The sequence below is a fragment of the Oryzias latipes genome, chromosome 18 (genome assembly GCF_053564925.1).
Source record: "Oryzias latipes strain Hd-rR chromosome 18, Olatipes_Hd-rR_3.1".
In the NCBI taxonomy this organism is placed as follows: Eukaryota; Metazoa; Chordata; class Actinopteri; order Beloniformes; family Adrianichthyidae; genus Oryzias; species Oryzias latipes.
The window spans coordinates 27,561,917-27,588,491 of record NC_136254.1 but is presented as its reverse complement, the minus strand read 5'-3'; the positions used below and the strand labels follow the sequence as shown (position 1 = coordinate 27,588,491).

General features: G+C 38.1%; 1 protein-coding gene and 1 long non-coding RNA gene across 6 annotated transcripts in view; one reads left to right on the top strand and one right to left on the bottom strand.

Moving 5' to 3' along the window:
- LOC101164594 (glucosidase 2 subunit beta) overlaps positions 1-26,575 on the top strand; it is a 191,818-nt gene that overhangs the window by 28,264 nt on the left and 136,979 nt on the right. Inside the window, exon 9 of one of the 4 annotated variants that reach the window (XM_023965863.2) lies at positions 1,551-4,340. The exons of the other annotated variants lie outside the window; for them this stretch is intronic. Within the exon in view, the coding sequence (XP_023821631.1) occupies positions 1,551-1,976 (426 nt within the window). The 3' untranslated portion in view covers positions 1,977-4,340. Of the gene's footprint in view, positions 1-1,550; positions 4,341-26,575 lie in introns of those variants that run through there. 4 annotated transcript variants of the gene reach the window in all.
- Positions 7,117-10,081, bottom strand: LOC144987125 (uncharacterized). 2 transcript variants are annotated; one of them, XR_013650994.1, is made up of 5 exons: positions 9,771-10,081; positions 9,197-9,254; positions 8,993-9,054; positions 8,086-8,181; positions 7,117-7,596 (listed from the first exon to the last, which is right to left on the bottom strand). It is a non-coding gene; the product is annotated as an uncharacterized LOC144987125 (long non-coding RNA). The 2 variants fall into 2 exon arrangements; XR_013650992.1 differs by lacking the exon at positions 9,771-10,081 and having other exon boundaries at positions 9,197-9,764.

The window sequence follows — 26,575 nt, the reverse complement described above, 5'->3', positions numbered from 1 at the left end:
CCTCCAGTTTCAGGTCTGACTCCTCCCCCATGGACGCATATATATACCAGCTCTTAGACCAGCTAATTCAGAATTGACAAAGCCTCTTGGATAAGAGGCGAAATGTCTTCTAACTTTAAAACCAAGTCCAGATGACAACCCCTACACCTACTACAATATAAGTAAGCAATGTTTTTTCAGCTTTAAACAGGACATCCCTGCTTACTTGTCTACGCACTCACTTTGGTTTCTCTGTGTCTTGTATATGTGGACAAAAATAATAAACAACCTATGAGTGCAATTGTCTGGAAAGCCTCAATAAGGACAAGAATAGGGATGATAGTGTTATTTTGTTCTTTCGTATCAATTATTTTATTTTCACATCGTTTTTATTCCTTTCCCCGCTGCTCTTCCCTTTCTCTTAAGAAGCTTTGGAAAATTCCGTTTCCACTTCAGCGACCCAGATAATTCGAGAACGGAGAGGATTTTCAGGAGAACAATTTGATGATCAAAGGGACGGGAAGAAGGAGATTCTGAAGTGGCTCTCTGTGCCTGTTCTGCCATTATGTTCCATCCTTCCATTCCTTTAAAAAGCACTCCTGATGTAGGTTCATCCACATTTAGGTAATCATTTATATCGGCGGCTTGGAAGAGGAAGACAAAGTGATCGACCGGACTTACGATTTCAGTACGCAAGTCGAATGTTGTCGCCTAAAGTTAGCCTTAAAATAAAAAGTATTTCTTTTACATTTTATGGACGTTAGCCACAGGATGATACATTCTCAGGACCACCGATGTGTGACCATGCTCAGACTGCAGAAATGTGCTTTAGAACTCAGCTACAGGAAATTGCCTTCTCTCGAGCAACACACAGCTGTGCAGAGGTGAATTTCACTTATCCATCTTCTACCAGCTCGCCTCCCTGTAAAGCCTTGGATTCAGTCTACCAGAAACGGAGTGGGACTCGCAATATTGCGTGGTTTTTTTCTTTCTTCCTTTTCCTTTTGAACAAGGAGAAGGAAAGAAATTCCCCGATCGAAATCAGGAAAAGGGGGGGAAAAATCCACCAGCACTATTCTACACTTTTGTGTTGAAGAAAAGAAAGAAAAGTTGACGGGAAATTCACTTTTTAAAATGTGTCTACATGGACTAGAAAAAAAGAAAATGCTGCATGAAAGGAAATTTTTTTCTCTATAATATACAAATGTCCCAGATAGGTGATTTCTTTTCTTTTGGTATATTAGTTAAAGTTTTTGCACATTTTATTGTAGAAAGGTGTTCCTCTCTTAGTTTTTGAAGATCTGATCACAATTATACTGGACTTGCCTCATCAGCACGATGTGAGAATTTCACATAATAATATCCTTTCCTGGACCTTTGACTTCCAGTGGTGCTAAAATCATGACTTAACTGACTTTAAAGAGGCTAAATCGGCTCCATAAACGGTAAAAGTAGTGAAGTGCTGCTTTAGAAGACGCAGGCAGACCTGTAAAAAAAAGAAGCTGTTTGAGTCTTCAAAAACCATCTAAAGCTGTTGATCCTCCTCTGACTTTCTTCTGTCACGCCGACAGCTTGACAGCATCCCACAGAGTCCCCAAGCACCTGCAAGAGCAAACCGCCCTGGCATGACTCTACCCTCCCGCCTTGGCAGCAACGCTGCCTTTGACGTGCACGCCGACGGTCGCCAAACAAACTCTGGGCGCCCCTCGTTGCCCTCCCAGCCCTCATTACGTCGACGAAGGTCAGACGCTCAGCCCGGCTCTTCACACCATCTGTTTGAGCTGGTTGACATTTGGCCCTCGCCGGCACCGTCGTCTCACCTCAGAGGGAGGCTCGACCCACTTCCACTTCTATTTTTTTTTTATTTTGTGCAGCACACTTCTTTTAGTTTTTTTACATGTACAAAAAAAAAATATCCCCTTTCTTTTTTTTTTTTTTCCCTAGCCCCGCCTCACGTTTGCCTTTTGTTGCGTGACAGCATCTTGTTAGCTCTGTGAGGCAGATATCATTGCAGCTGTGATTGTTGGGGATTCAGTCAAGCGAGGGGGGCACAGAGAAAAAGGACGCCTCGAAGGCTGTTCCGGCAGCGTCCAGAAGGGGGCAGCAGGCCTCCAAATTGAGCTAATGGAAAGTCACATTCACAGGTCATTTAATCTCTTTGTTTTGTCATGGGCTGGGCTTTTTCTGCTGTTTTCCCCCTGCCTCCATCCTTTTTTTGGTTGTAAAAAAATAGAAAGAAAATGTTGTTACACTGTTTTTCCTTCCAGATCATGGTTTCTTAAGATTGTAGTGAATCATAGGATTTAAGGTGTCTGATCATAATGTTGTTACTCTCTGTACTGTATTTTTTGTTGTTGTATTTTCATCACCCAGTTACCGGAATGTTTAATATCTGCAGATGTAAGCCGTACTGAGGATTTAAATCTTGCTTAAGCGAGTGTTTGGGAACATGATGTTACCCAGCGGGCTTTCATTCCATGTTTGCTTACATACTTATCAAGCCACGTCGTATGACTGCGGCACAAAGAAAGGAGTGCAAGCTTCTCCAGCTAGATTACAGTTTTGCCAAACCTTGTTTGGTATGTGGGGCTGTAACTGGACAGTGGGGGGTCGGGGGAGGGGGTCCGGCACCTTTACCACTCACTCCTCTCCTGCCATCACACATGTCACATTTTTTGCTTCTCGACTGGAGTGCTTTCGAGTTATTTAATGCAAAATGACAGGCTGATACCACCGGTGAAGTTGTAGGTTTTGTACCGCCGCCGTACCAAAAAGAAAAAAAAAATCGCAAAAGAGCCTTCCTCCTGGAAATAAAGGCAGTAATGCGTCATGTTCTTTGGAGATGAAAGGATGCACCCAACCAGCCGGGTGGTTGCTTGTTACAGAGTTGTGTTTGTTTTTAGGTTGCTCTCTCTGACACTTCTTAATATTTGCCTTGCTCCCTTCCTCTGCGCCTCAAATCTTCTCAACGCTCTTTTTTTTTTTTTTGTGGTTATGTAACTGTCAAGATTGGATGCGCTCAAGGTTGCTCGGGTGCTGCAGTTAATGGAACCAGTGGGAGGTCAAAGGCAAGAGTGGGAAAGAGCAAAGTGAAGAGACATCATTTTCTGCTGCTCCAACAAATCTTGACGGATTGGGTCTTTTTATTTATTTATTTTTGTGTCTGTCTGCTAATTCTGTCTAAGATGACTTCCTCGCTCTGTTGTAGTTAAAGGATGAAAAGAATATAAAGTGGTTCAGATATAGGGAATGTGGATCACACTGCTGCTGTGTTTCTAAGAATTTTTCATTTTTGTTTTATGCAATCACTTAAAATTCTGCCTTACAAACTGCTCTGACAAACCAGCCTTTAAGCAAGCTCAAGGCAATCATGTGTATTCTTATCAGCTTCAACCACTTGACAGAAACTATTGATGCTAGAACTGGATAACTGCAGCTCTTGAGAGCAGAGCACGCAGTGCTTGTTCAGGGAGCAGCATTTAAAAATGTACGACCATTTCACGTTGAAGGGCTTAATCTGTGGTCCTTTCCGTAAAGATCTTGATTTCAATTTCAAGAAAACTACAGATAGATTATACTCAATTTATGCAAATGACACCAAAACATGGACGATTGTCCTTTGAGGGGCGTTCTTGGACTTGGCTTTTCATAACCAAGCTTGCTTAGGCTCCAAAAGTTAAATTGGTTTGACAATTTTTGCAAAAGGTCCATTCCGTTTTTGGGAAAATAATTCAGTTCTGCTGTTGTCTCTAAGAGGTGTGTCTATAACATTGTTTATAGCATGATACGAACCTGTAATAATACGTTGCATGGTATACAAATATTTGTATTTTTTTTCAGGCTATAAGGTCCTCTGGGTTTTAAGGGAGATAAGTAAAATAAAACACGGTAGTATGATTACACCACCCAGAATACCTAGGGGAGTCATGAGCCGGGCGATTGGTCATAGGGATCGATGGGAAGTTTGTTCTAGAGAACTGTGTTGTTCAGATTTTTTTAATGCAGTGTACCCCCGAAAATCGCTTCCAGGTCAGTAAACACAATCGAACTTGTACATAAAAATGCACTGTTCATGTTTTGAGAAACGAACTGGATTTTAGGTGTGCCTTATGGTCCAACAATACAGTAAGTCCATAGCTTAGACACCCTTTATCTTTTCAGATGAATGAGTTGCTGCGTTCAAACCTTTGACTGGTGCTGTATTTTTCAATTCATGTAAGCATATGTACCCTATAAAACAGGGCTGTCCAAACTCTTTACAGTGAGGGCCAGATTTGGTGAGGTGAAAATGTCTTGTTTGGTAGTCCCTCTTGGTATTGAACTCCTTGGAAACACCCACAGTCTCTTTTGGAAGACATAGTTGTTTTGTATTCCACGAAAAAAGCCAGTTTCTACTTGTCTTGGAAGTGGTGGCCCTCACTGTCAAATCTGTTTTTTTCAAACTTTAGAAATGAGGTAGAAAGTGTCACTGAAGTGTCCTGTGACAGTGTTGCCACAGGTTTACGATGAGTTGAAGTGTAATTCAGCCAAACCTCAATTAAGAAATTGTTTTCAGAAAAAATGCTGGCGGCCACATATATTGATTTTATTAAAGGAGCCTGTGGGGCGGTGAAAATTTAAACTCGGGCCACTTTTGACCCACTGGCCGGACTTTGGACATGCCTGCTATTAGACATACAGCTTTCTATTTGGGTTGAATTCTGGTAACATGAATGTGAATAACCTCTTTCCATTTATTAGTGAATGGTAAATCTAAAAACAAACTGTCGATATCACCAATGACTATGAGGGGCCGTATAAGACATTATTTATTCTGAACCATTCACATTCATACATTCTTGCTCTCACAGTCATATATACTCTCTTTCGCATACATATATTCTCTTACGCATCCATATATTCTCTCTCTCACATTCATACATTCTTGCTCTCACAGTCATATATACTCTCTTTCGCATACATATATTCTCTTACGCATCCATATATTCTCTCTCTCACATTCATACATTCTTGCTCTCACAGTCATATATACTCTCTTTCGCATACATATATTCTCTTACGCATCCATATATTCTCTCTCTCACATTCATACATTCTTGCTCTCACAGTCATATATACTCTCTTTCGCATACATATATTCTCACTTGCACATCCATATATTCTCTCTCTCGCATGCATATATATTACTTTACACATACATACATTCTCACTCTCATTGTCACTCTTAAAAAAGAATGTATGTATGTGAAAGACAAGTATATATGAACGTGTGAGGAAGAGTTTATATGTGTGTGTGAGAGAGGAGTATGCATGAAACGGAAGTTACTTTGCATGAAAAGGAAGGCACTTTGAATGAAAAGGAAGGCACTTTGAATGAAACGGAAGGCAGATGATTTCTCGTGCTCTGATTGGACGAGAGGCCGCCACCTCCCATTTTGAACAGACGCTAACACGAACCAATAAGAAGGCCATCGGAACCTTAAGAAATATTTTATCTTCACCTCAAGTGGTCACAAATCTGTCTGCATCTCTAGAGACACAAAGGAATGTCTCAAATACCAATAATGGTAATAGAAGTGCCACCGAAACAGAAAATCCGTATCCACCTTATTCCTAGCCCCCATGAGCCTTTGCGTGAATTATGGGCGACACTTCCTGTAGACGCTGGAACACGCATTTACATTAAAACAAATTCCTCTTGTTTTCGATCCATAACTACATATAAATGTGGGAAAACCAGCTGTCATTTCTTAAAAAAGGCAACGGTGAGGTGGAGATGAAATATTTGTTAAGGTTCCGATGGCTGCAGGACCCCCGTGGCTACTTCTTGCCGGTTCGTTTTTTAAAAAAAATAAACTTTATTAACAATATCTTGCACATACAAAATACCAAACACAAAACTCCACTGTGTGCAAAATACAATCTTCACGTTCGCCATGAGAATGAACAAAAAAACATAATGATAACCATGTAAAACAGGTTATGCAAAAAGAAAAACAAAAATAATAAGGCAAAGGGATCTGTTAAAGTTTCAGGAGAGACCATGTTTCAACTGTTCTGACAGCTTTTTTGTTAGTGGAAGATTTAATACTGTTCACATACAAAACCATTTCTTTTTGAAAAACATAAAACACGTTTTTTTTGTTGGCATATTTACACTTGTGTATAAAGTATTTAGCCATAATTATAAGTAAATTAACTACATATATTTTTTCTGCATTAAGTCTTTCTTGTGTAAAATATCCAAAAATAATATGCTCGTAAAATAATCTATAATCTTCACATAGATGAGTTCTTATAAAATGTATCACATCTTTCCAAAATAGTTGAGTGAAAGAGCAAAACCAAAAAAGATGAGGCACAGTTTCTGGTGAGGAATGACAGAATGAACAGTTTATGTCCAGATCTTTTTTAAACTTAGTAAAGAAATGTTTCACTGGATAAAATTTGTGAAGAATTTTGAAAGAAATGTCTCTGATTTTATTGGTGATGAAATACTTTTGTGGCAGGGTCCAAACCTTTTCCCACTGAATTCTACATCCAAAGCTGTTCCAGTATGAGATAACATACGGTTTTGTGGCAATCTCATTTTGAAACAGAGAACGGATACTTTGATTATTACTGCTAGCTGAAAAACATACCTTTCCACACCACAAGTCTGTTAATTTGGGATTTCTTGCTTGTTCATGTTAGCGTCTGCACTGTAATCCCTAGCGAGTTGACTGAACTTAAAAATTATTTTGTAACAGATTACGCAACAGTTAAGTTATATTATTAAAACTTTTAAGTTAACATTTATTAAAATTCATATTGTCAGTTGGCTTACATTTGTATTATTTCATATAAAAAATATTAAGATTCCTCAACTTATAAAAGAGATTATTTACTTAAAGTTTTTAATATTTTCCAACTAAAAAACGCTTTAACTAACTATATTTTTATATTACTCAACTCATAAAATATGTAAAATTCACTCAAATGCTTTATAAATTCTTTAACTCATTAAATGTGTAGCATTGAAAATATTTAAAATTCTTCAGCTTAAAATGTATTCTAAACAGAGATATTGATACTGCCCCACTACATTTTAAAGGCTAACATTGATAAAAACCAACAAACGTGAAGGCCACACAATAGTGATTGCTTAATACACTTTTTTTAATTGCTCTTTAAAAAAAAGCACAAATATCAAGAGGATGAAGAAACAATAAGTGCAATAAAACTGCATTATAAGAGTGCCACACAACATATTGACAAAAAGAGTTGGTTTTGTATTTTACGGCAGAAAAAGCAAATGATCACAACAAAACACATTAGTTACATAACACTTAAACCAACAAATAGTCCATTCTGGAAGACTCACTCAACGAAACATTCTTCAGCGTCAATAAATGTCCTTTCAGTGGTTTGCTGTCCTCAAGGCTCAAGACAGCATTCTGAATAAATATGAAGGCAAGTTCAAGTTTTTTGGGGTGCTGTAGGTCCAGAGCATAGATGTCCCCGAAGAGTTAGAAGAGATTAGTCAGCCAGATCTGTGGGACCACTGACGGCAGCATCAGGAGCATCACCACGACAACTGAGAAGATACCCACAGAAGTGTCTGTGAGGTCTGGTATTCTGGAAAATACAAAACAAAAAACACAGATGAGTTCAGACCCTCAAAGATATTCATCACACTAATGTCCAAAACTGACATTCCTGCCATCTGTCAATAGGAATCTTTTCATGCTAACATTCTGTTAGCTTTTAATCAACTGGCTATGATGTTTTAAGGACCAACTCCAATTAAAATTGTGTTTTTAAAAAGTTCTTTAGCATTTTTCTGAAGGAGGACATTTATAAAATAATTTAAGACTAAAGCTTCATTTTTCTTTATTCAAATAATGATGGATCAGGAGCAGAAAAGGTAAACGAAACTCCACTCCTTCCAATCAGGAGTCCCTGATGTTCGCCTTTCATCTTCCGTCTCAGTTTTAAAACCATTTAAAAATATCACTCAGTTTACAAACTACAAACAATTGCCCTATTTATTATGTCACTCAATAAAATCTCAATCAATATTAAAGGATTAGTGAAAAACACTGACAGGGAGTCGTGTGCACTTACTGTACAGGTCTTGAAGAAGTTGGAGGCATCTTCATGCAGATAAACAGGAAGTGCAAGGAGGACAAGTGCCCGTCTCATGTTCACGTCACGCTGGTCCTAAAAGAATAAAAAGAAATATCCATTACCTTTGAAGCAAATGCAGAGCAAACACTTCCAATATTTACTTAAGGAACTTTAAGAAATAATAAAATGATACCTTTTCTAGATGTCTATTTCTAGTAAGAGGACAATACAGTGTTCATGGCATGATCCACTTCAGGTCAAAGACCCAAAGTCATTTGAAGGCAAGTTACACCGTGGCTTCTTACAGCTGTTTACAAATGATTTGTTATCCGTTTTTGAATTATGCACATTAGAAATTCACCTGGAGGTCATAAATCCTAACCAAGCTGGCCAGTTCCTGTCTGTTTTGGTGGACTTAGTCTCAGAAAAGGGCAGCTTTAAGTTACACAAACATGTAAAAACTGCACAATTTCCTCTGACTGCATCTACTCTACATAAATCCATTTCAGATCTTGACAGATGAGTTTTCATGGTTTCAAATGATGGAATGGTGCTAATGCAACATCATTTTATTATTGTAATATACTGTCATAAAGACATGACAATATTCCAAAGTGTCTCCACATACATGGCAGTGGAAACACTTTGGAATATTGGCTATGTAGTACTGCAGTATTATATGTAGTACTGCATAGTGCCAAAGTAACAGAACACAACTTGCACCTCCATTCCATTGTGCCACCTTCAGCCTGCAATCTAAATATGTTTAGTTAAATTGTAAATAATTTCAGCTCTATTTAGACCTTTGGCTAGTTAAAATGTGCATAAATGTTTCCATGCTGCCATATAAATCTAATAATGGTAATAGTTCAGGATGAATGCATTAAATAAGTATAAAACTCACCCACTGACAGGTCTTTTCTGGTGAAATGGTGACTTTCTGGTGAACTTTCTGAAGTTCAGTATCTGAAAAAGTCCAAAAGAGATTTTTCAATGTTAAAAAATGTTTCAATTATATTCTGATCAAAAAACATTTATTGCACTACACAACCTATTGCATTTTTTGTTTTTTTAAAATAGCTCTAGACAAATAACTGAGACAAGTTACCTCGCTGGCCTTGGCGTCTACCTGGAGGTGAAACACTGAACACTCTGTAGTTCGGTACCTGAACACAACACGAGCACGTTGATTAATTTATTTTTACAAAAACCTTTTTTATAACGGAGATCAGTGATTTATAAAAGCTTAAAGCTGCATTCAAAACCCAATGCTTCCATGTAGCAACCAGGCTTAAAACTGTTGGCGGTAGCTCCTCCCACACAACCGTTAGAGGCTTTGAGTGACATTTTTGGACAAATGTCCAGCAGCAAACTTTAGCCACAGACAGAGGCCTCCAACGCGAATTTCACACGCGGATCATGTTTAGTGTGATTGCAGCATAACAGATCATTTCTACCTCTGAAAAAAAAAAAAACTCATCACTGTCGTAACTTACGGGCAGAAATGCATTTTGGGTTTGGCTCGCCATACGTCTGCTATGACAAACTAATCATGTATACATTTCCACATTAATCTCTAAAACAATCATAACACACATATGTTTAAACAACAGTAAACCACATTTACGGTAGTATAAGAGCATTTTTAAAGCATTCATTCATAAACCATGAACGATACTTACCAAATAAAATCAGGGCTGAAGACAAGACGGCACCATCAGCGATGAGGCGGATGAAAAAAAAACCCGAGGTTGGGGCGTCTTGAAGCGGGACGAAATCGCAACGCTTTGCAGAATAATAAAATGCTCGACTTTCAATTTCAAACGTCGCATACTCGCATTCGGCAAATCCAACATGGCCACCTGAGCTAACGTAGAGAAAACGAAAGACCCTCCCACCAGTACGTGATGACGTCATGACGCTACTTCAGGGATCTTAAAATTTTTGAGTGCTAGATACAAATAAGCTTTAAAATATTTAGCACTTTTAAGTTAAATTTGAAAAAATCTTGATAGAGCTTAATACTTTATAGTTGAATCAACTATAAAGTATTGAATCAACCAAAATGACATTTAAGTTGTGTAACCTTAATAGTTATGAGTCAGTACAAGTGATAGGGTTTAGAGTGTGTTCAAAATGGGAGGTGGCGGCCTCTCGTCCAATCAGAGCACGAGAAATCATCTGCCTTCCGTTTCATTCAAAGTGCCTTCCTTTTCATTCAAAGTGCCTTCCTTTTCATGCAAAGTAACTTCCGTTTCATGCATACTCCTCTCTCACACACACATATAAACTCTTCCTCACACGTTCATATATACTTGTCTTTCACATACATACATTCTTTTTAAGAGTGACAATGAGAGTGAGAATGTATGTATGTGTAAAGTAATATATATGCATGCGAGAGAGAGAATATATGGATGTGCAAGTGAGAATATATGAATGCGTAAGAGAATATATATCCATGTGAGAGAGAGAATATATGGATGTGCAAGTGAGAATATATGTATGCGAAAGAGAGTATATATGACTGTGAGAGCAAGAATGTATGAATGTGAGAGAGAGAATATATGGATGCGTAAGAGAATATATGTATGCGAAAGAGAGTATATATGACTGTGAGAGCAAGAATGTATGAATGTGAGAGAGAGAATATATGGATGCGTAAGAGAATATATGTATGCGAAAGAGAGTATATATGACTGTGAGAGCAAGAATGTATGAATGTGAGAGAGAGAATATATGGATGCGTAAGAGAATATATGTATGCGAAAGAGAGTATATATGACTGTGAGAGCAAGAATGTATGAATGTGAATGGTTCAGAATAAATAATGTCTTATACGGCCCCTCATAAATGACTGGATTGTTGCGTTTAGAAATTGGCACATTGTAAGTGCAGGCCAAATGACGTCCTTTGACATAGTTGAGATTAGCCTGTCTCAAAATTTAAGCAAGAACCGAATGTAGTGGAGTGTTGCAATTTCACCACAAACCACTAGAGGAGCAATTTCCAATTGACTACTATGTTAAAAATTTTCACCAAAATTTCATGAATGCACGGTCTGGTGTCAGAAACATTTATGATGTACATTTCCTATTTCTAATTAATCTTTTAAAAAATCTGTCATCTTTATTTTTATTGAGTTCAAATTTGGACATTCTTGGTCTTTTTGATTGGTAGGTGGGTGGAGCTGTGAGTAGACCCAAGAAAGCTCTTCATTTTGCTTTGTCTGGCCCAACTGGACCATTTCGGGCACAATTTCGGGGTAGACGAAATTAACTTTGGTTAATATGCCCCTTCCCAGTTCAGGCTTCAGTTTTGTCAAGCAGAATCCTTTGGTGGACATTAGAAATGATTCCACACGAGTATATATGACTATGGGTTCAACCTAATCATGCCTGATGGTACCATATTTATCAGTTCTTGGTGAGTTTACTCGATTAACTGCTGGTCATTTATTATATTTACTGATCATCAGTTAACAGCCTAAACACAAAAAAAAAGTCATTTGTTGTTTTTTTGTCAGTCCGATAGGATCTGATCAACTGTGTGTGATGACACAATTCCACACCATGAGCAATCCAGCCCAAAGGATTCTTTCTGTTCATGTCCTCATTATTCAGAGCTGCTTTGGACAGTCTGAGGTAGACCTTAGCAGTCATGTTGTAGAAAAGTGTCTGTGTGTGTGTGTGTGGGGGGGGGGGGGGGGGGGAGTTAGTTTTTTGTACAAACCCAACACATTCCGTCTTCTTGAATCACGAGTTTAATCAGGAGAATTATGTGCGATATGATTTCCTGCTGTGAAAGTTCAAGTGCTTTTCTGCTTGTGCTTCTGTACCGTGCTGTTTACATGATAATGCATTTTATAGAGCAAACAAAAGCGACAGGCCTTGTTGTTTATTTTGAACTTCTGAGTTACACGAAAGCGGCCTAGGATTTGTTTTCTTTTGTGCACAATTTCCCATTGAAGTAAATTGCGTAAAACACAGCTGACATCGTTGGTGCTTTTTTTGACTGATGGGCAACTTGGAGAAGAGCCCTGCTAGGAACTGTAGTCTTTTTAAAACAGCGCAGTATAGTATATTCACAGTGTGTCCTCTTCTATATACACAACACCACCACCACACAAAACTAGTGTTGTATCACTCATTTCATATTATAACTGATCCACAAACTGATATCTTGTGTCCCTTAAGACTCCAAATGAGTTTGCAGCTGTCTGTCTGCGAGAGATTTGCAGAAAACCTCGTCACGCATCTTGTTTTTATTACTAGAAAGAGCTCATCTTAGATGAGTAGAGTCATCCATCAAAGCTGTCGTTCAGGTTTGTCCCATTTACTGTATCTGAGAACTGGACCCAGCGATTGTGACGTCACCCATTAAAAAAAATGGCTTTCTTTCATTTCCTACCAAATGAAGTCCATTCAGTGACCATGTTCTGCTATAGGGATGCCGCCATGTTGGAGCCAGACATCATTAGTAAGCAGTGATTGGTCCAAGTCAGCGTTTCTATGGCAACTGGTCCCACCAATCAGGATTGAGCTGAGCTAAATAATAACTGTTTTTTTACTCTATATGGAGCCCTTCCTGTTTGCGTAAGGGGGGAAAGGGCCATTCAGGGGTTATTCAATCCAGTTGTTATACACGGTAAATGGTTTGTGCTGATAGTTACATGAACACACATAGTGCTGCTATTGTGGACCTGAAGACTGATGTTCACATGTCACTCAAAAGATCATTTCCTGTTTGTTCTGACACAAAAGAAATAATAATGAAATAAAAATTATATATAGACCTCAAGTATATTTTTGATGGACATACTCTTAGCCACATAGGTGATAAACAATTTTGTTAGTGTATTTACTTCTGTTGTTACTTGAACTAATTTGAGTAAACTTTACTATAGTTACAAGCCCCTAGTGGGTATTTGGTGCAATGCGCTTGACTCTAGCTGCTTTTGATTTCAAACAAGCTTCAATCCGGAAGTTGAGAGGTTGTCTCTTTATGTTGCATGTGGATGTTTAAGTAGACGTTAGTGTGTAAAAAGTTCATTTCAAGATGAAATCTGAATATGCCTTCATAGACAAATGTGTGGAGATTTGTGATTGTGTGTGAAGTTTCCAATGTTTAGATTGCAAATTGTAATTATTTTTTATGAAGTGATATGTATGCCACCACATTGCAAACAAAATGTTATAAGTAGCATGTGAAAATATTTCATATTCTCTGTCAAAAACAGTATTTTTTTTTTTTTGCTATCAACAAAAACTTTTCTTCTGCTTTCACTAAACAAAAATGTTTTCACATGCGTTGTGTCTCATCTTGCTTTCTCCCCATCTTTATATTTTGCGTTCATAAGTTTCAGTCTAGCATGACATATCTGCCTGGAGCTGATGTTTTTAGAAAGCAAACATTTTTTGTTGCAGACGCAAAAAAGTATTTTTTAAAGCAAAAAAAAAACAAAAGTTTTTATAGCAAAAAGAAGTTTTTGAGAGCAATTATTTAATATTTTTATCTGCTACTTAGGTTAAGTTTGCAATGTGGGGGCATAAAAATCCCTTCATAATTATTATTTTTTTTAACCATCGTTTCATTTTATATACCAATTTAGTCAGATACAAGGTCATGGGGGTTGCTGGAGCCTAGCCCTGCCACTTCTGGGTAATGGGGGCCTACGACCTAACACTTCACCAGTCCGTCTCAACTGTCCTATTGGACCATTTAGACTCACAAATGAACTTATTAAGCATAGTTTTGGACTGTTGGAGGAAATCGGAGTCTCCAGAAGAAAACCCAAGCATCCTCCACATATAAAGGACCCTGGAATTTAACACATGGCCTTAAACCTTCGTGCTAACCGTTACACCACTGCCAGGCCCCACTTATTTTTTCTAAATTATGAAACCACCCAGTGGAAAAACACAGAAAAAATATCTCTGAGGGATCAGAGAAGCTTCTGTAATGAAATGAGTTGATTATTTTTGCAGAATGGAAAACGATCTCAACTCTTAACTAATTTTTAATTACATTTTCCCTTCGATTCATGAACTTTGGCAGCAGATTTTTCAGAGAAACAGAGTGATAAGATTATATACCATTTCCTGAAGTGTATTTTCCGCTTCGAGTGGATAAAAGGCATCATTAACTTGTGTCGTGGTCGGTGTTTTCGCTCTTATTCTGCAGATGATAAAACCTATAAAGTGTATTTGTTTGCAGACAGACGGCATATTTCAGTGTTTTTCTAAGTATCTAGTCGCATCAAATATTCCCTGACAATGGCCAGACCTCTGGCTCCAGAGAGAACATCTCGCTGAAGAGTCTCATCTTGTTTGCGGGGAAATTGCTGATGTGTTTACGTGTTTCTATGGCGATCTCATTGTGCTGCGCCTAAGACAATAATGAAAGCTCTGCAAGGCCGGAGGGGCACCGGAACAGTGCACGTCCTCTGCGATCCAGCTTAGACAACCTGACGTTGGTGCTGAGAATGTTCCTTTTACCCACCCCCTCTCGCATCATCTCGCCGGGTTTGAGACCTGCAAAGACCTGGAGGGGGGGAGGGGGGGGGGGGGGGGGGGGGCACTCACAAGCAAAGGGATGACACACGAAATGACAAAACTCCTGTGTCTGTCTGTCAGCCCCGCTCTTTATCCGAATGACATTTGCTGGCTCAGGCTCAGCGATGCTTTGGAGGAGGCAGGGATAAGAGGCAGACTCGGATGTTTTTTTCGCTCCCCACAACGCTTGTCTCGCACACGATTTAAAAAAAAAAAAAATGCAGGGGGTAAGGTGTGTATTTTCAAATCCTCATCTCTTACATTGCAAAAAGAGGGAGTCTTAAATCAGAAAAGAGCACTAATCTTAGATTAGATTAGATTAGATTAGATTCAACTTTATTGTCACTGCACATGTAGGTACAAGGCAACGAAATGCAGTTAGCATCTAACCAGAAGTGCAATAAGCAGTAACTACAGAATAAAGTTCTATAGTATGTACAATAACTATACAGGTTAGTATTATGGACATAATTTACAGATATTAATACTATAAGCACGATATACAGATAGGTGTACTATGAATATACTATACAGATGGGCTATGTAAAAGGGTATGAACACTATAGGCAGAACTATGAACATAATTTACAGTATTGCAATGGACAGTAAAGTGCATAGAAAATATTACAATGTGCAGATGGATTATACAGTGTTCCTGGATGAACAGACAGTAGTGCAAGTAATAACAAGTTACTGTTTTTGCTTGTTGTGAATAAATAAATGATTCAGAGTGTTGAAGAGGGGGGGAGGAGTCTATGGTGGTGTGGGGGGGGTGTTTTAGGGTGTCAGAGGGAGGAGTTCAGCAAGGAGACAGCTTTAGGGAAAAAGCTGTTCCTGAATCTTGTGGTCCTTGTCCGGAGGCTCCTGAAACGCCTCCCGGAGGGGAGGAGGTTAAACAGTCCGTGGTCAGGGTGAGAGGAGTCCTTGAGAATGCTGCGAGCTCGACGTAGACAGCGTTTCCTCTGGATGTCCTCAAGAGCAGGAAGTGGTGTCCCTGTGATGCGCTGGGCAGTTTTCACCACCCTCTGCAGTGCCTTGCGGTCAGCCACTGAGCAGTTCCCATACCAGACTGAGATGCAACTCGTTAGGATGCTCTCGATCGCACACCGGTAGAAGTTCACCAGGATGGATGAAGAGAAAAAAAATCCCTAAAAAGTATTTAAATGATCTGTCCATCAAGTTATAGTAAGATGTCAAAATCTAGAAAGGAGTTTTACGCAAGCATTCAAAAAAGGAAGAATATGCAAAATAAAAAAACTAACAGAACTATTTGACCCAATCTGAAAGAAATGTTGTAATTTTGGTGTAAACAGAGAGCTCTCAGCAATGGGAATGGGGGGCGGGGTTGCTCCAAGCCAAAGGTCTCGCTCAATAAAGGCATATCTAAACTTGTAAAGAACGCTCCACAGAAAACGACCCAAGTTTTTTTTTTTAAGAACTTTGGTAAAAACGGCATAACGAAAGACCACTGAGAGTGCTTTTAAGAAAAGATCAAAATATGATCGGATTGAGACTTTGGAATTGAATGTTCTGAAGCTTAATAGTCGTTTTTTTTTTGCTAGGTCTAGGCACTTTTTTATGTACCTAATTGTAGTTGATTTTGATTACTGACAAAAAACTAGTGTATTAAGTGGAAATGACTCATTTTAGAACAAAAATAAGAATTTGATCTTCATCTGAATAAATCCGCATAAAATATAAACCTAGCACGTATTCTTAGAATATAAATCTATAATTTTGTTTTTCAAAATTACAACAATGAATTTCAGTCAACTTGTCAAAATGTATTGAACTTTAAATTATCCTTGAAAGGGAACCAAAACTAACAGTGCAATTTGATTTTTTTTGGGTTGCCAAGAGTTAGGAGCAAAAAGATTTAGTCTTTTTAAGAATAATTTCCTTATTTCCAGATTCTATCTCCTAAAAATCACCTCTGATCATTTTTTGATCTATTGTAAATGTGCTCTTAGTGATCTTTTAATTATAATTATGCCATTAGCCAGAGGTCAGCTCGGATAAGGAAAACAAAGACGTACATGGATCTATTTCTGTACAAGTGCTTGCATCAGAATGGAGTGGAGCAGGAGGCAACACCCAACATATTTTCTACGTCACAAACAAGCTCTTTCTCAAACAGAATGTTTTCTTCTGCTCCTGATTCACAATGATTTGAATAAAGAAATACTTTGAAATATTAATTTGAGCTGAATTTTCTGTATAGATGTCTATCATCAAAAATAAATCACAAGTACATGTCTCAGGAGTGGGTCTTTGATGGGACAAAAAATTCTTGATAAAACCCCAACAAATATCTTGAATGTTCAAACAACCATGCTTTAAAACTTTGCAGGTAAGAAATAGGAGTCAGTCGCACACTGCAGCGATTTCCATAACAGCGAGCACAGCACATCTCTGCGGGTGCTGACCCCAAAGTATTGATGGATGGGACTTCACAGGAGACACTTTTGTCCCCTTGTAAGAACAATGCCAGACTGCTTCTTGCCATTTAAAACTGATGAGCCAAAGCCTGGATGAAGAAGCCGAGGGGAGGTGTAGGTGTTTAATTGACTGGCGAGAAAAGAGAGAAAAAAAAGGCATCTGCCTTGGCGTAGCTAAGCAGTTGTCTCAGACGCACTCCTGCCACTGTTTCCAAACAAGAATATCCACTTCTGCCTGCCGGGGGAAACTCACCTGCAAGGGAAATGTGTAAGAGGAATCAAAATGGTTGCATAATTGTTGCATCGGCTTTCCTGGATCTTGATCTGTTCTTTTGCTCCTGGTTAATATGTGGGAGAGAACAAAAGATGAAGGATACGGCGTTGTAGTCAGCAGCTGATCCAATGACTGCAAGGCGAGAGAGGGTCCCAGGTGTAGTTGAGACTCAAGTAGCACTTCGTGATGGCGTGGTTGGGGGGGGATGTTATTGAGGAGGGCAAAGGAGGGAAAAATAAGCACAAGGGCATCATGGGAGCTGGCTTTCCGTGTGACAAGCCGCCAACCCGTACGCTTAGTTTTTGACAGCATGAAAGGCAAGGAGACAGGGCACCTGAACCCCCTTGACCTTTACCAAAGTGAAACCGAACTCAAAAGATGTGTAGCAGCGTGACTGTGCAGCTCTATTGCCTCTACGGACTTTGATCCAACTGTTAGACGTCAGCTGTGGAGCGGCTCATTTAAAGATAAAAAGCAGGGTTATACTGCTTCACCCACTCCAAAATAAAGCATTCGATAGATGGAAGTAGGATTCTGTCAATGGTATCGGAAATAATAGAAAGTACCACAAAAAATGCTCAAGAAACCAGCTTTCTAAAGGAGAAGCGTTTAGAACATACCAAGCATCAAAATGAGGCTTTTCATTCCTCTGGGCTTTACAGAAGGCCAGCCAAACCTTCACATTGGAAGGGAAAAGGACGCTTTCCTTTCCTGTTTGGTGGGTTGTCAAAATACAAAAATAACTGGAACCAGGTCAGTTTACTTGGCAACCACAAGGTGGCCCGGCAACTATTTCAATTATTTCAATCTAACTCGTCAAAATATTTAAGATATTTAACACTAGCTGTTCCTTTGATGGATTCGTTCATGATCCTATCCTCCTTGTCACTCTCAGAGAATCTCAACATCTTCACCACAGTTTTCTACACCTTTCCTTTCATTCTTGCTGACACTCTTTTGTCATGCATCACTCCTGAAGCCTTCCTCCACTCGTTCCAACCTGCATGTACACACCTCTTCAACTCTTTCCCACACTTTATTTTGTTCTGGACTGTTGACTGTAAGTATTTAAAATCCTCCACTTTCGTCCCTTTGACCTCACTGTTCCACTTCAGTTCAGAAGTGGGTGACCTTTATTTCTCTTTTCTAGACCAAACCTCCACCTCTCTAAATGTTCCTCCACCTGCTCCTTGCTTTCATTGTAGATCACAATGTCATCTGTAAACATGAGGATTCTCAGAGATTCCTGTCTAACCTCATCTGTCAGTCTGTCCATCACTAGAGCAAACAAAGTAGGAGCTCAAAGTTGGTCCTTGGTGCACGAAACTCTACTGTTGCTGACTGATGTTCACTTCCGACCTCTGTCAGGCTTCCACTACTCCTTTATATAACTTCTTTATGTAAATCCTCAGCTATTTGCCTTTGTAGTTTCCACAAATGTTCTCAAAAATGGGCACCAGAACACATTTTCAAAACACACAATCAAGTTACGAGAAACAACTAGCATTGTGTATCCAATACAACTATACTTTCTTCCTTTTAAAATATGATTAGAAGACAGGAAAACGAGTTACGCAGACTTATCAGATCCAATTTTAACAAAGCTAATGCTTCGACCGTCTGCGTTGTGATGGTTGCAGACAAACAGAACTGTGGATGTTTTGAAAATAATGGGAAGTTTAAAATTTATGCCATTACTTTTTTCCCCCGATGTTCTCCAAATTAACTCCGATAATGGATTCATGAGGATCGCATTTCTAAAGTCAGTTTGTATACATTGAATTATAACCAGTTATCAATTTTTTTTCTTAATTGTAATAGGAAGTTTGAAATTTATGCCTTTACTTTTATTTCTTTTTTTTTTTCCAAATTACCTCTGACAATGGGACTCACAATATTGGATAACTACCAGTTCTCCATATTTTTTTCTAAAAAGTACATCTGGAGTGAAGTAAATTCGTAAATAGGGTGGAATTTTGAAGCTGTTGGTTGACTTTTAAGAACTTTTTTCCCCCCAAATAAATGTCATTACAGCTGATTATTTAGTTTAAAAACACGAAAATTACTCAAAACCAAATTAGTTTTTTCTGCGATATCTAAAAATTAAAAGCTTAGTGGGGTATTTCATTGTATATAAAATACTGCATATTCATAAATTTGATTAAATTGACTGAAAGTGCTTTAAAAACCATTAGTGTGTAGTCATCAGTTTTTTTTTACCAAGCTTGATTGCTTGTAAAGCCCGGAGAAAATCTGCATTACCTCCAAACATTCCTTTTCGTTCTTCCTACAAACAAATGTAAAGCTAAACTGGGCTTCTCCATCTTTTTTCAACGCGCCTCCTTCCCATTCTTTCGCCTTCCTTTCAAGTCCTGCTCGCTCGCTAATTAATGAAGCTGTCAATCACCGTCTATGCAGCAGCAAGAGAAAAGCCGAATTCCCTAATTGAAGAACTTTCCTCCGCTTTCTCCAGCAAAAAAAAAAGCTTAAATATCTTTTTCATTCCGCGTCTCTTAGAAATGTTAATAATTCTGTTCATTTTTCCCCCCTCCCTGAACGACACCAGTGGGAAAAGCAGGGGTTCCTAAATGAAGTTATCTTGCAGCATCATCTTTCCCAGCAGGAAGTGCTTCATTTGCAGAGCATTCGGCTGAAAAAGGCTTTTTCACATTTCTTTTCTGTGGATAGTGGCTGTCAAACCGGAGAACTAGACACCAAAGAGGCTTTTGGATCTCCGTTAGGCTGCAACTGTGAGACATATTTCAGTAATTTGAGCACATCGTCTTTTAATGTTTCCGATTTACCAGCTGTGGTTGCAGCGGACGCTGGAATTCTTTATAATCTTTTCATTAACATCTCAGCAACAGCTTTGAACTATCTCAACTATCCCATTTCTGAATATTTCATTTGGCGCTTTCATTGCACCCCAAATTTTAAGCTATTTTCAAGGAACGTTTTGAAAATGTTTCCTCACAAGACTCAAACGCGCTGCTTTACAGTTATATGTAGGATTAGTGCCACTTTTTCATTAGGCCATAAATGCATATCCTTCTATAAACATTGAAAACGTACTTTTTTTTTTTTATTTGTAGCAGCTATACTTCTTACTTTTCCAGATTTATCTAGTTCAAATGTATCGTAAAAAAGCCTTCCACCATCAATTTCATTTTTTTTTTCTTCGTTGAATGGAAATGATTGTCACTTTAGCTGGGAAGTCAGTGGAATTGAGAAGAAGGATGAATTAGTCACAAAACCTTCCTGACTATTATGGTTTGCTGCTTTAGCTGTTAATAGAACCCAGTCAAATACCTCTACAAAATGCAATTTTAATGATGTGGCAAATTGGAAATGCTTGTACTTTACCAGGGCTGTAATGAGTATTTAAATATTATAATATTATTTCTGTTCCAGAAAAATTTAGAACAACTTTCAAGATTGCTGAATACCAATATTTATAAAATTCAGTTCAACCAATGCAATAATCAGTTCAAAATTGCAAATCAATGTTAGATTTTAGGTATATTAACTAAACAAACTGTATGCGTTGGTATTACTGGAAGTAAATAAATCTTACTAGTGAAACTAGTAAATTTGCCAATTTCTGCAAATTTGGCAGGTACGCAGCATATTTTTACACGCCACGTGATGGCCAGAGAGATTTTAAGGAAAAGTTCAAATTTAACGGCGACTGGCACATTTTAAGGTCACGCGGTGGCAGTCAAGTGACAGGCAGAATGGACCGCTTTTAATATACTACCAGGCTACCGGGCGGCCGGTGTCACTTGATATGGACAGTTGCCCTCTGGAAACATTTCCACATTGTCCAATCAGAGCTGCTGCCGTCCGGCGATCCGGCTGCCTACCACCCTCTGACTCCCTGATTACATAATGGCGTCATCCCCGCCTGACTGAATATAATGAATTTGAAATTGAGAATGTTATGATGACAATCTTGTGATTACTTGACATCATAAGACTGTCTGCTAGCATAGCGGATAAGCCATACCAGAACACGTCGGCAAAATATTTATCTAAAGTGTGGGAGTTTTTTTGGTATTTCCACTAAAGATGAAAAAAGTCAGTTTGTAAAACATGTCTGTTTGAAACACGGGTATCAGTTTAGATAAAAGGACTGTGTCTTCATTCACTATCTTCTTTTGATCAATCTACTGGAACTTTGGTCAGTAAAACTTTCAGGGTAGATAAACTGTGGAGAACATTTGCTGAATTTGTTGTCAAATGAGACAAAGCTACAGCGACGTTAATGTTTGGTTTACTGCTGAAGTTAACCAGGAAGTTGACAAAAACAGTGTGAAATTGTTGAAGGTGATAGATTCCATTTCTTCCTTTCAGATTCTTTGTGTTTTTGTCAGTTATGTTTCATTCATTCTGTTCAACATCAAAGTAATACATGATTTTTTTTCATTTTCAAACATCCAGTAAATTGACATATAGCAACCATTCAAACGCAATATATTAAATAGAAAGAATCGTAGTTTGTTATGGGATCTACGAATCGGACCCCCACCAAAGTAATGGTGGACCTAGACTTTAGTTAGTGAAAAGCATTTCATTAGAAAAGACTTATAAAGCATAAATACTGTTACAATCTGTTAAACATATTCTCTCCTATCCAGTTAACCATTTTTTCTATATTGTGACTGAAACCTCACAAAAATAGAAAGGTTTTGAGTGAAACCATAGAAAGTTGTGGCCTGGTCCTTAGTGCCACCTACCTAACTGGATTGCATAAACTGAATAAGGCTCAAAGACTTGCTACTTTTTGCTAATCATTATACTTCTTTTTGTTCCAGTTTTTTACTTCGTCTAATCACTGGCATGATCAGCAGAGCTACCTTGTTTATCGGCTGAGACTGACCCTCTGGTAACTCGGCGTTTACATGCAGCATTTGATTACCCTGGGAACCATGTAGTATTGATCTTGTCATTGACTGGATTGCAGGACTTCACAGAGCTTGGGAGAAAAAAGAGCTGCTGGGAAAAAAAACACTAGTCCTCCCTTCTAAACTGGCAACAATGTCACTCCGTCTTTTTAAACATTTCCTACTAGGCTAAAACACCCAGCAACACGTCCAACTTATATTGTAGGTGGGTTGATGCAGTCAATTGTGATTTAAAAAGCACATTGTTGTAAAAGTTCATCTAGGTAAAGTAGACGTTAATTTTGAAATGTTTGATTATAGGTTTTTTAATATCCTAGCATATATAAAGTATAGATGGAAGGATGGAACGATTGATGGAGGTGGATATAAATGGATAGGTATACATGCATGGATATAGATGATAGATAGATATAGATGTAGATGGACATAGATGAATATAGATGAATGGACATGGATGATAGATATAGAATTTAGATATTGACATAAATGAATAGAGATTGATATAGATCAATGGATATGAATGAATAGATAGATATGGATATAGATGGAAATAGATACAAGGATATAGATATAGAATAATGTAGATCGAAATAGATGAATGACAATGGATGGATAGATATAGATAGGAATGGGTATAAATGGATATAGATTGTTATAGATCTAGATAAATGAATATAGATGGATGGATATAGATGGTCATAGATGGATATAAATGAATCTATATGAAGCTATCAATAGATATAGATAGATATAATTGGATAAAGGATAAAAATGAATAGATTTAAATAGATGTAGATGATATAAATATGTATATAAAAATGGCTGGCGATGGATAGAAGTAGATAGACCAATATAGATCAGTGTTTTTCAACCTTTTTTGAGCCACGGCACACTTTAACCTTGACAAAAATCCCGCGGCACACCAGCATCCCAAAAAAAAAAAAAAAGCAATTTCTGCAAAAGCAGAAACTCATAGTCTGTTTTGATCTACAGCCCCCCCCCCCCCCCCGGCAATCTGACGTGCATTTTTGTGATAATTGTGGCAGAAAAAGCAGGAAGTTGCAGATGTTTTTCTAAAAGATGTAATAAAAGTTAAGTTACATACAAACTGTATGTTTGTTGTGTTTTCAAGACGCTGTCCCTTTAAGCCAATGCATCATGGGAGATGTAGTGTGAAAACTGCGAGAAAACGGCAGAAAGACTCGCGTCTCTGAGCTTCATGGTTTTGTTCACTTGTTCCACGGTCTGATACCGGATTCTGTGGAAAGTTACACCGCTAAAGACGAGCTTTAGCTGGTGTTTTTGTCGGCACTGACTGAGTTATGAGCTAAATTGAAACCAGGAAGTGGAGACTTTAACCACTTCTGATTGGTCAGACTGATGACATGTGATTAAGCCTTCAAGAATGATTGGTGGAGTCGTGGAGACAGTAAAAGCTGCGGGACTTTTCCTTACACAGTTATAGCTGCAGCTATTTCGCGTTACCGTCATTCTTATCAAAATGTCTTTAATAGAATCAAATAAACACAACGAAAAAAGTATTTTATGATCGTTTATATTCCTAACTACTCAGTGTTTTATCAGGACCTGTTTGGATGAACAAAGAGCTGATTTCCTGGAGATGGTTAATGTTTTTAGATCAGTTAATGAGGGCAATTTTCCACGGCACACTTGACCATCTCCCACGGCACACTAGTGTGCCGCGGCACACTGGTTGAAAAACACTGATATAGATGAATATACATGGATGGATTTTGATGGATAAGACACATTGAACATGTTTGAGAAATCAAGCTGTATACAGTTTTAATGAGAGTCAATGGGAAGATGCTCCCTTCTGACTTAAGCCTCCAGTGGTCTTTAGAGGAACCGCAGCTTCTAGTTTCAATGGGTTTATTTTAGAGCAGAAGTTTGGGGTGTGACTCCATCCTGGTATGTAACATTTCAGCCATATTTGTTTTGAGAAGTCATTTGTATTTATATTGATACATGTACAGGTGTAATCATTTAATGAATGAGCTTTTTCCACTAAAATTACTTAAAGGGATATAAAATCTGTTACTATTAATTCTTTATGTGAGTTAAGTGTTTTAAAATGGAGTTAACGTAAAAGGCTTTTTGGATTTGTGTTTTTATGCATGCATAATCTAATTCTCTAGCTTTTTTATTTGTTTTCAGTTGCATTTCCTCATGTTCTCAATGTGTTTGTGTATTTAGTGTATTAGCATTGTCCCTCTCCCTCGCTCTGTTCCTGCTACCTTCTTTTTTTCCTCACCCACTCCCCTCACTCCCTCTACAGTGACATTTATTAATTAAATATTGTGTCCTGCCGCAGGATGTGCTTCCCTTTCCACTATCTCCAGACACTAATAATTACATTGGCATTTAGCTCCATGATAAGCCGACCCTATGGCCTTTATGAAATGTTCCCAGGGCCCAGATACTGAGGAAAATATAGACTGATGCCTGGCTGTATATCGATCCATCTTCTTGCTTTCTTTTTTATCTTAAGAAGAGACACAGTGTCCATTAGAGTGATTAAAGAATTTTACTGCAACATCAGTTATAGGAGCTAGTTTCTTACTTCACATAAACCAGCTATGACATGTTTATTTTTTAAATAAGTTACAGGGTCCTAAAAAGATGAAAACTTTATTTTCATAGTCTTCAAAATGTACAATTTATGTTTTTGTACTAGGGTGTAGTCTTTATCCGATGATGGTTTCTGTTTAAATTTCATGTTTGCCCAAAATTGCATAATCATAATTAAAAGACCAGAGGGAATGATTTTACAATAGATAGAAATCTAGGTGGAATGGGACTTTAAGAGATGCAAAGAAATTTGTCAAATATGCTCATCAGTAATTCAAAACAGGATTAGGCCTGAATACATCTAAAGTAATGTTAGCCAAAAAGCTTTTGGAGTATTAGCTTTGATTAACCTTTATATAATTACTTTGCCTCAGGTGACCTAATCAGCCTAGTACAGTGCAAGGTGATTACGTGGCTTATCGGCTTCAGCTGCATCAACCGATGCTTTATGCACAATTACTGTAAATAAGCGTTTCGCTTACAAAAGAATCTTCTCTGTAAGTTTAAAACAAAGCTTCTTTAGTTGTCTCATTCTCATGATGTTCTTCTCCCTTTGGATTAAGACCAAAAACTGTTTTTTTTTTTGTTGGTTTTCAATTGTGAAATGATTTATACTTAAGGCCTCCTGTTCCGTCTCTTCTGCTTCAAAAATCGTTTATTTTCCCCCACTATCTGAACTTTCTTAAAAGATAGAATCATGCCGTTGCTTCACAAAGCAAAAGGGGCGCAATCACTCGATGTGCCTGAAAAACCTCTGATTATGGAAATCAAATATAAATCCCAGTCTTGCATGCTCTGTTGGGGTGCGTCGCTGAAATGACGAGATGATTTCTTTTGTAAGATCCGACTGGGCTTTAAATTTGGCTTCATTGTTGGTGAGGATAAACATTGTTGCTAAGGCCAAATTGACCACTTTTATACTTTCTTTTTTTCTTCTTCCACCATTTAGATTAATGTTTCATTTGTTACGTAGTTATGTTATAGTATGTAGTTGAGGAATTGTTATGTACAGTGGGGCAGAAAAGTATTTAGGAAGCCACCAATTGATTAAGTTCTCCCACTTAAAAAGATGAGAGGCCTGTCATTTTCATCATAGGTGTGCCTTAACTATGAGAGACAAAATGAGACAAAAGAATCCAGAAAATCACGGATTTTTAAGTGTTCCCAGGATTTTTTAATGTAGATTTTTAAGTGTCTCATTTTTAAATCAGACACAGTAAATTATGGCGGGGGAAAAAATTTGGTCAATACAAGTTCAACTCAATGTTATAAAGCTTTTGTTGGCAATGACAGCGGTTAAACATTTTCTGTAAGTCTGTAAGGTTTTCACAAACTGTTGCTGGTATTTTGGCCCGTTCCTCCATGCAGATCTCCTCTAGAGCAGTGATGTTTCGGGGCTGTTGCTGGGCAACACGGACTCTGTGAGAGCCTTAACGACAAAAGAAAAGCTCCAAGGAAGCGGCTGTATACCTCTTCACCTCCCGCAATCTTCTCTCCAACATAAAATGCTTTGTATATACGAAGTACCAAAAGCCAAGCGAAAAAAAAGTGGATGCTGGATGACCTCCACTGTTTTTTTATCTGGACCATTCTTAACTAGACCATACCAAACTGTACCCCTCAGTGGAAACATGGATGGATTTTGATGGATAAGACACATTGAACATGTTTGAGAAATCAAGCTGTATACAGTTTTAATGAGAGTCAATGGGAAGATGCTCCCTT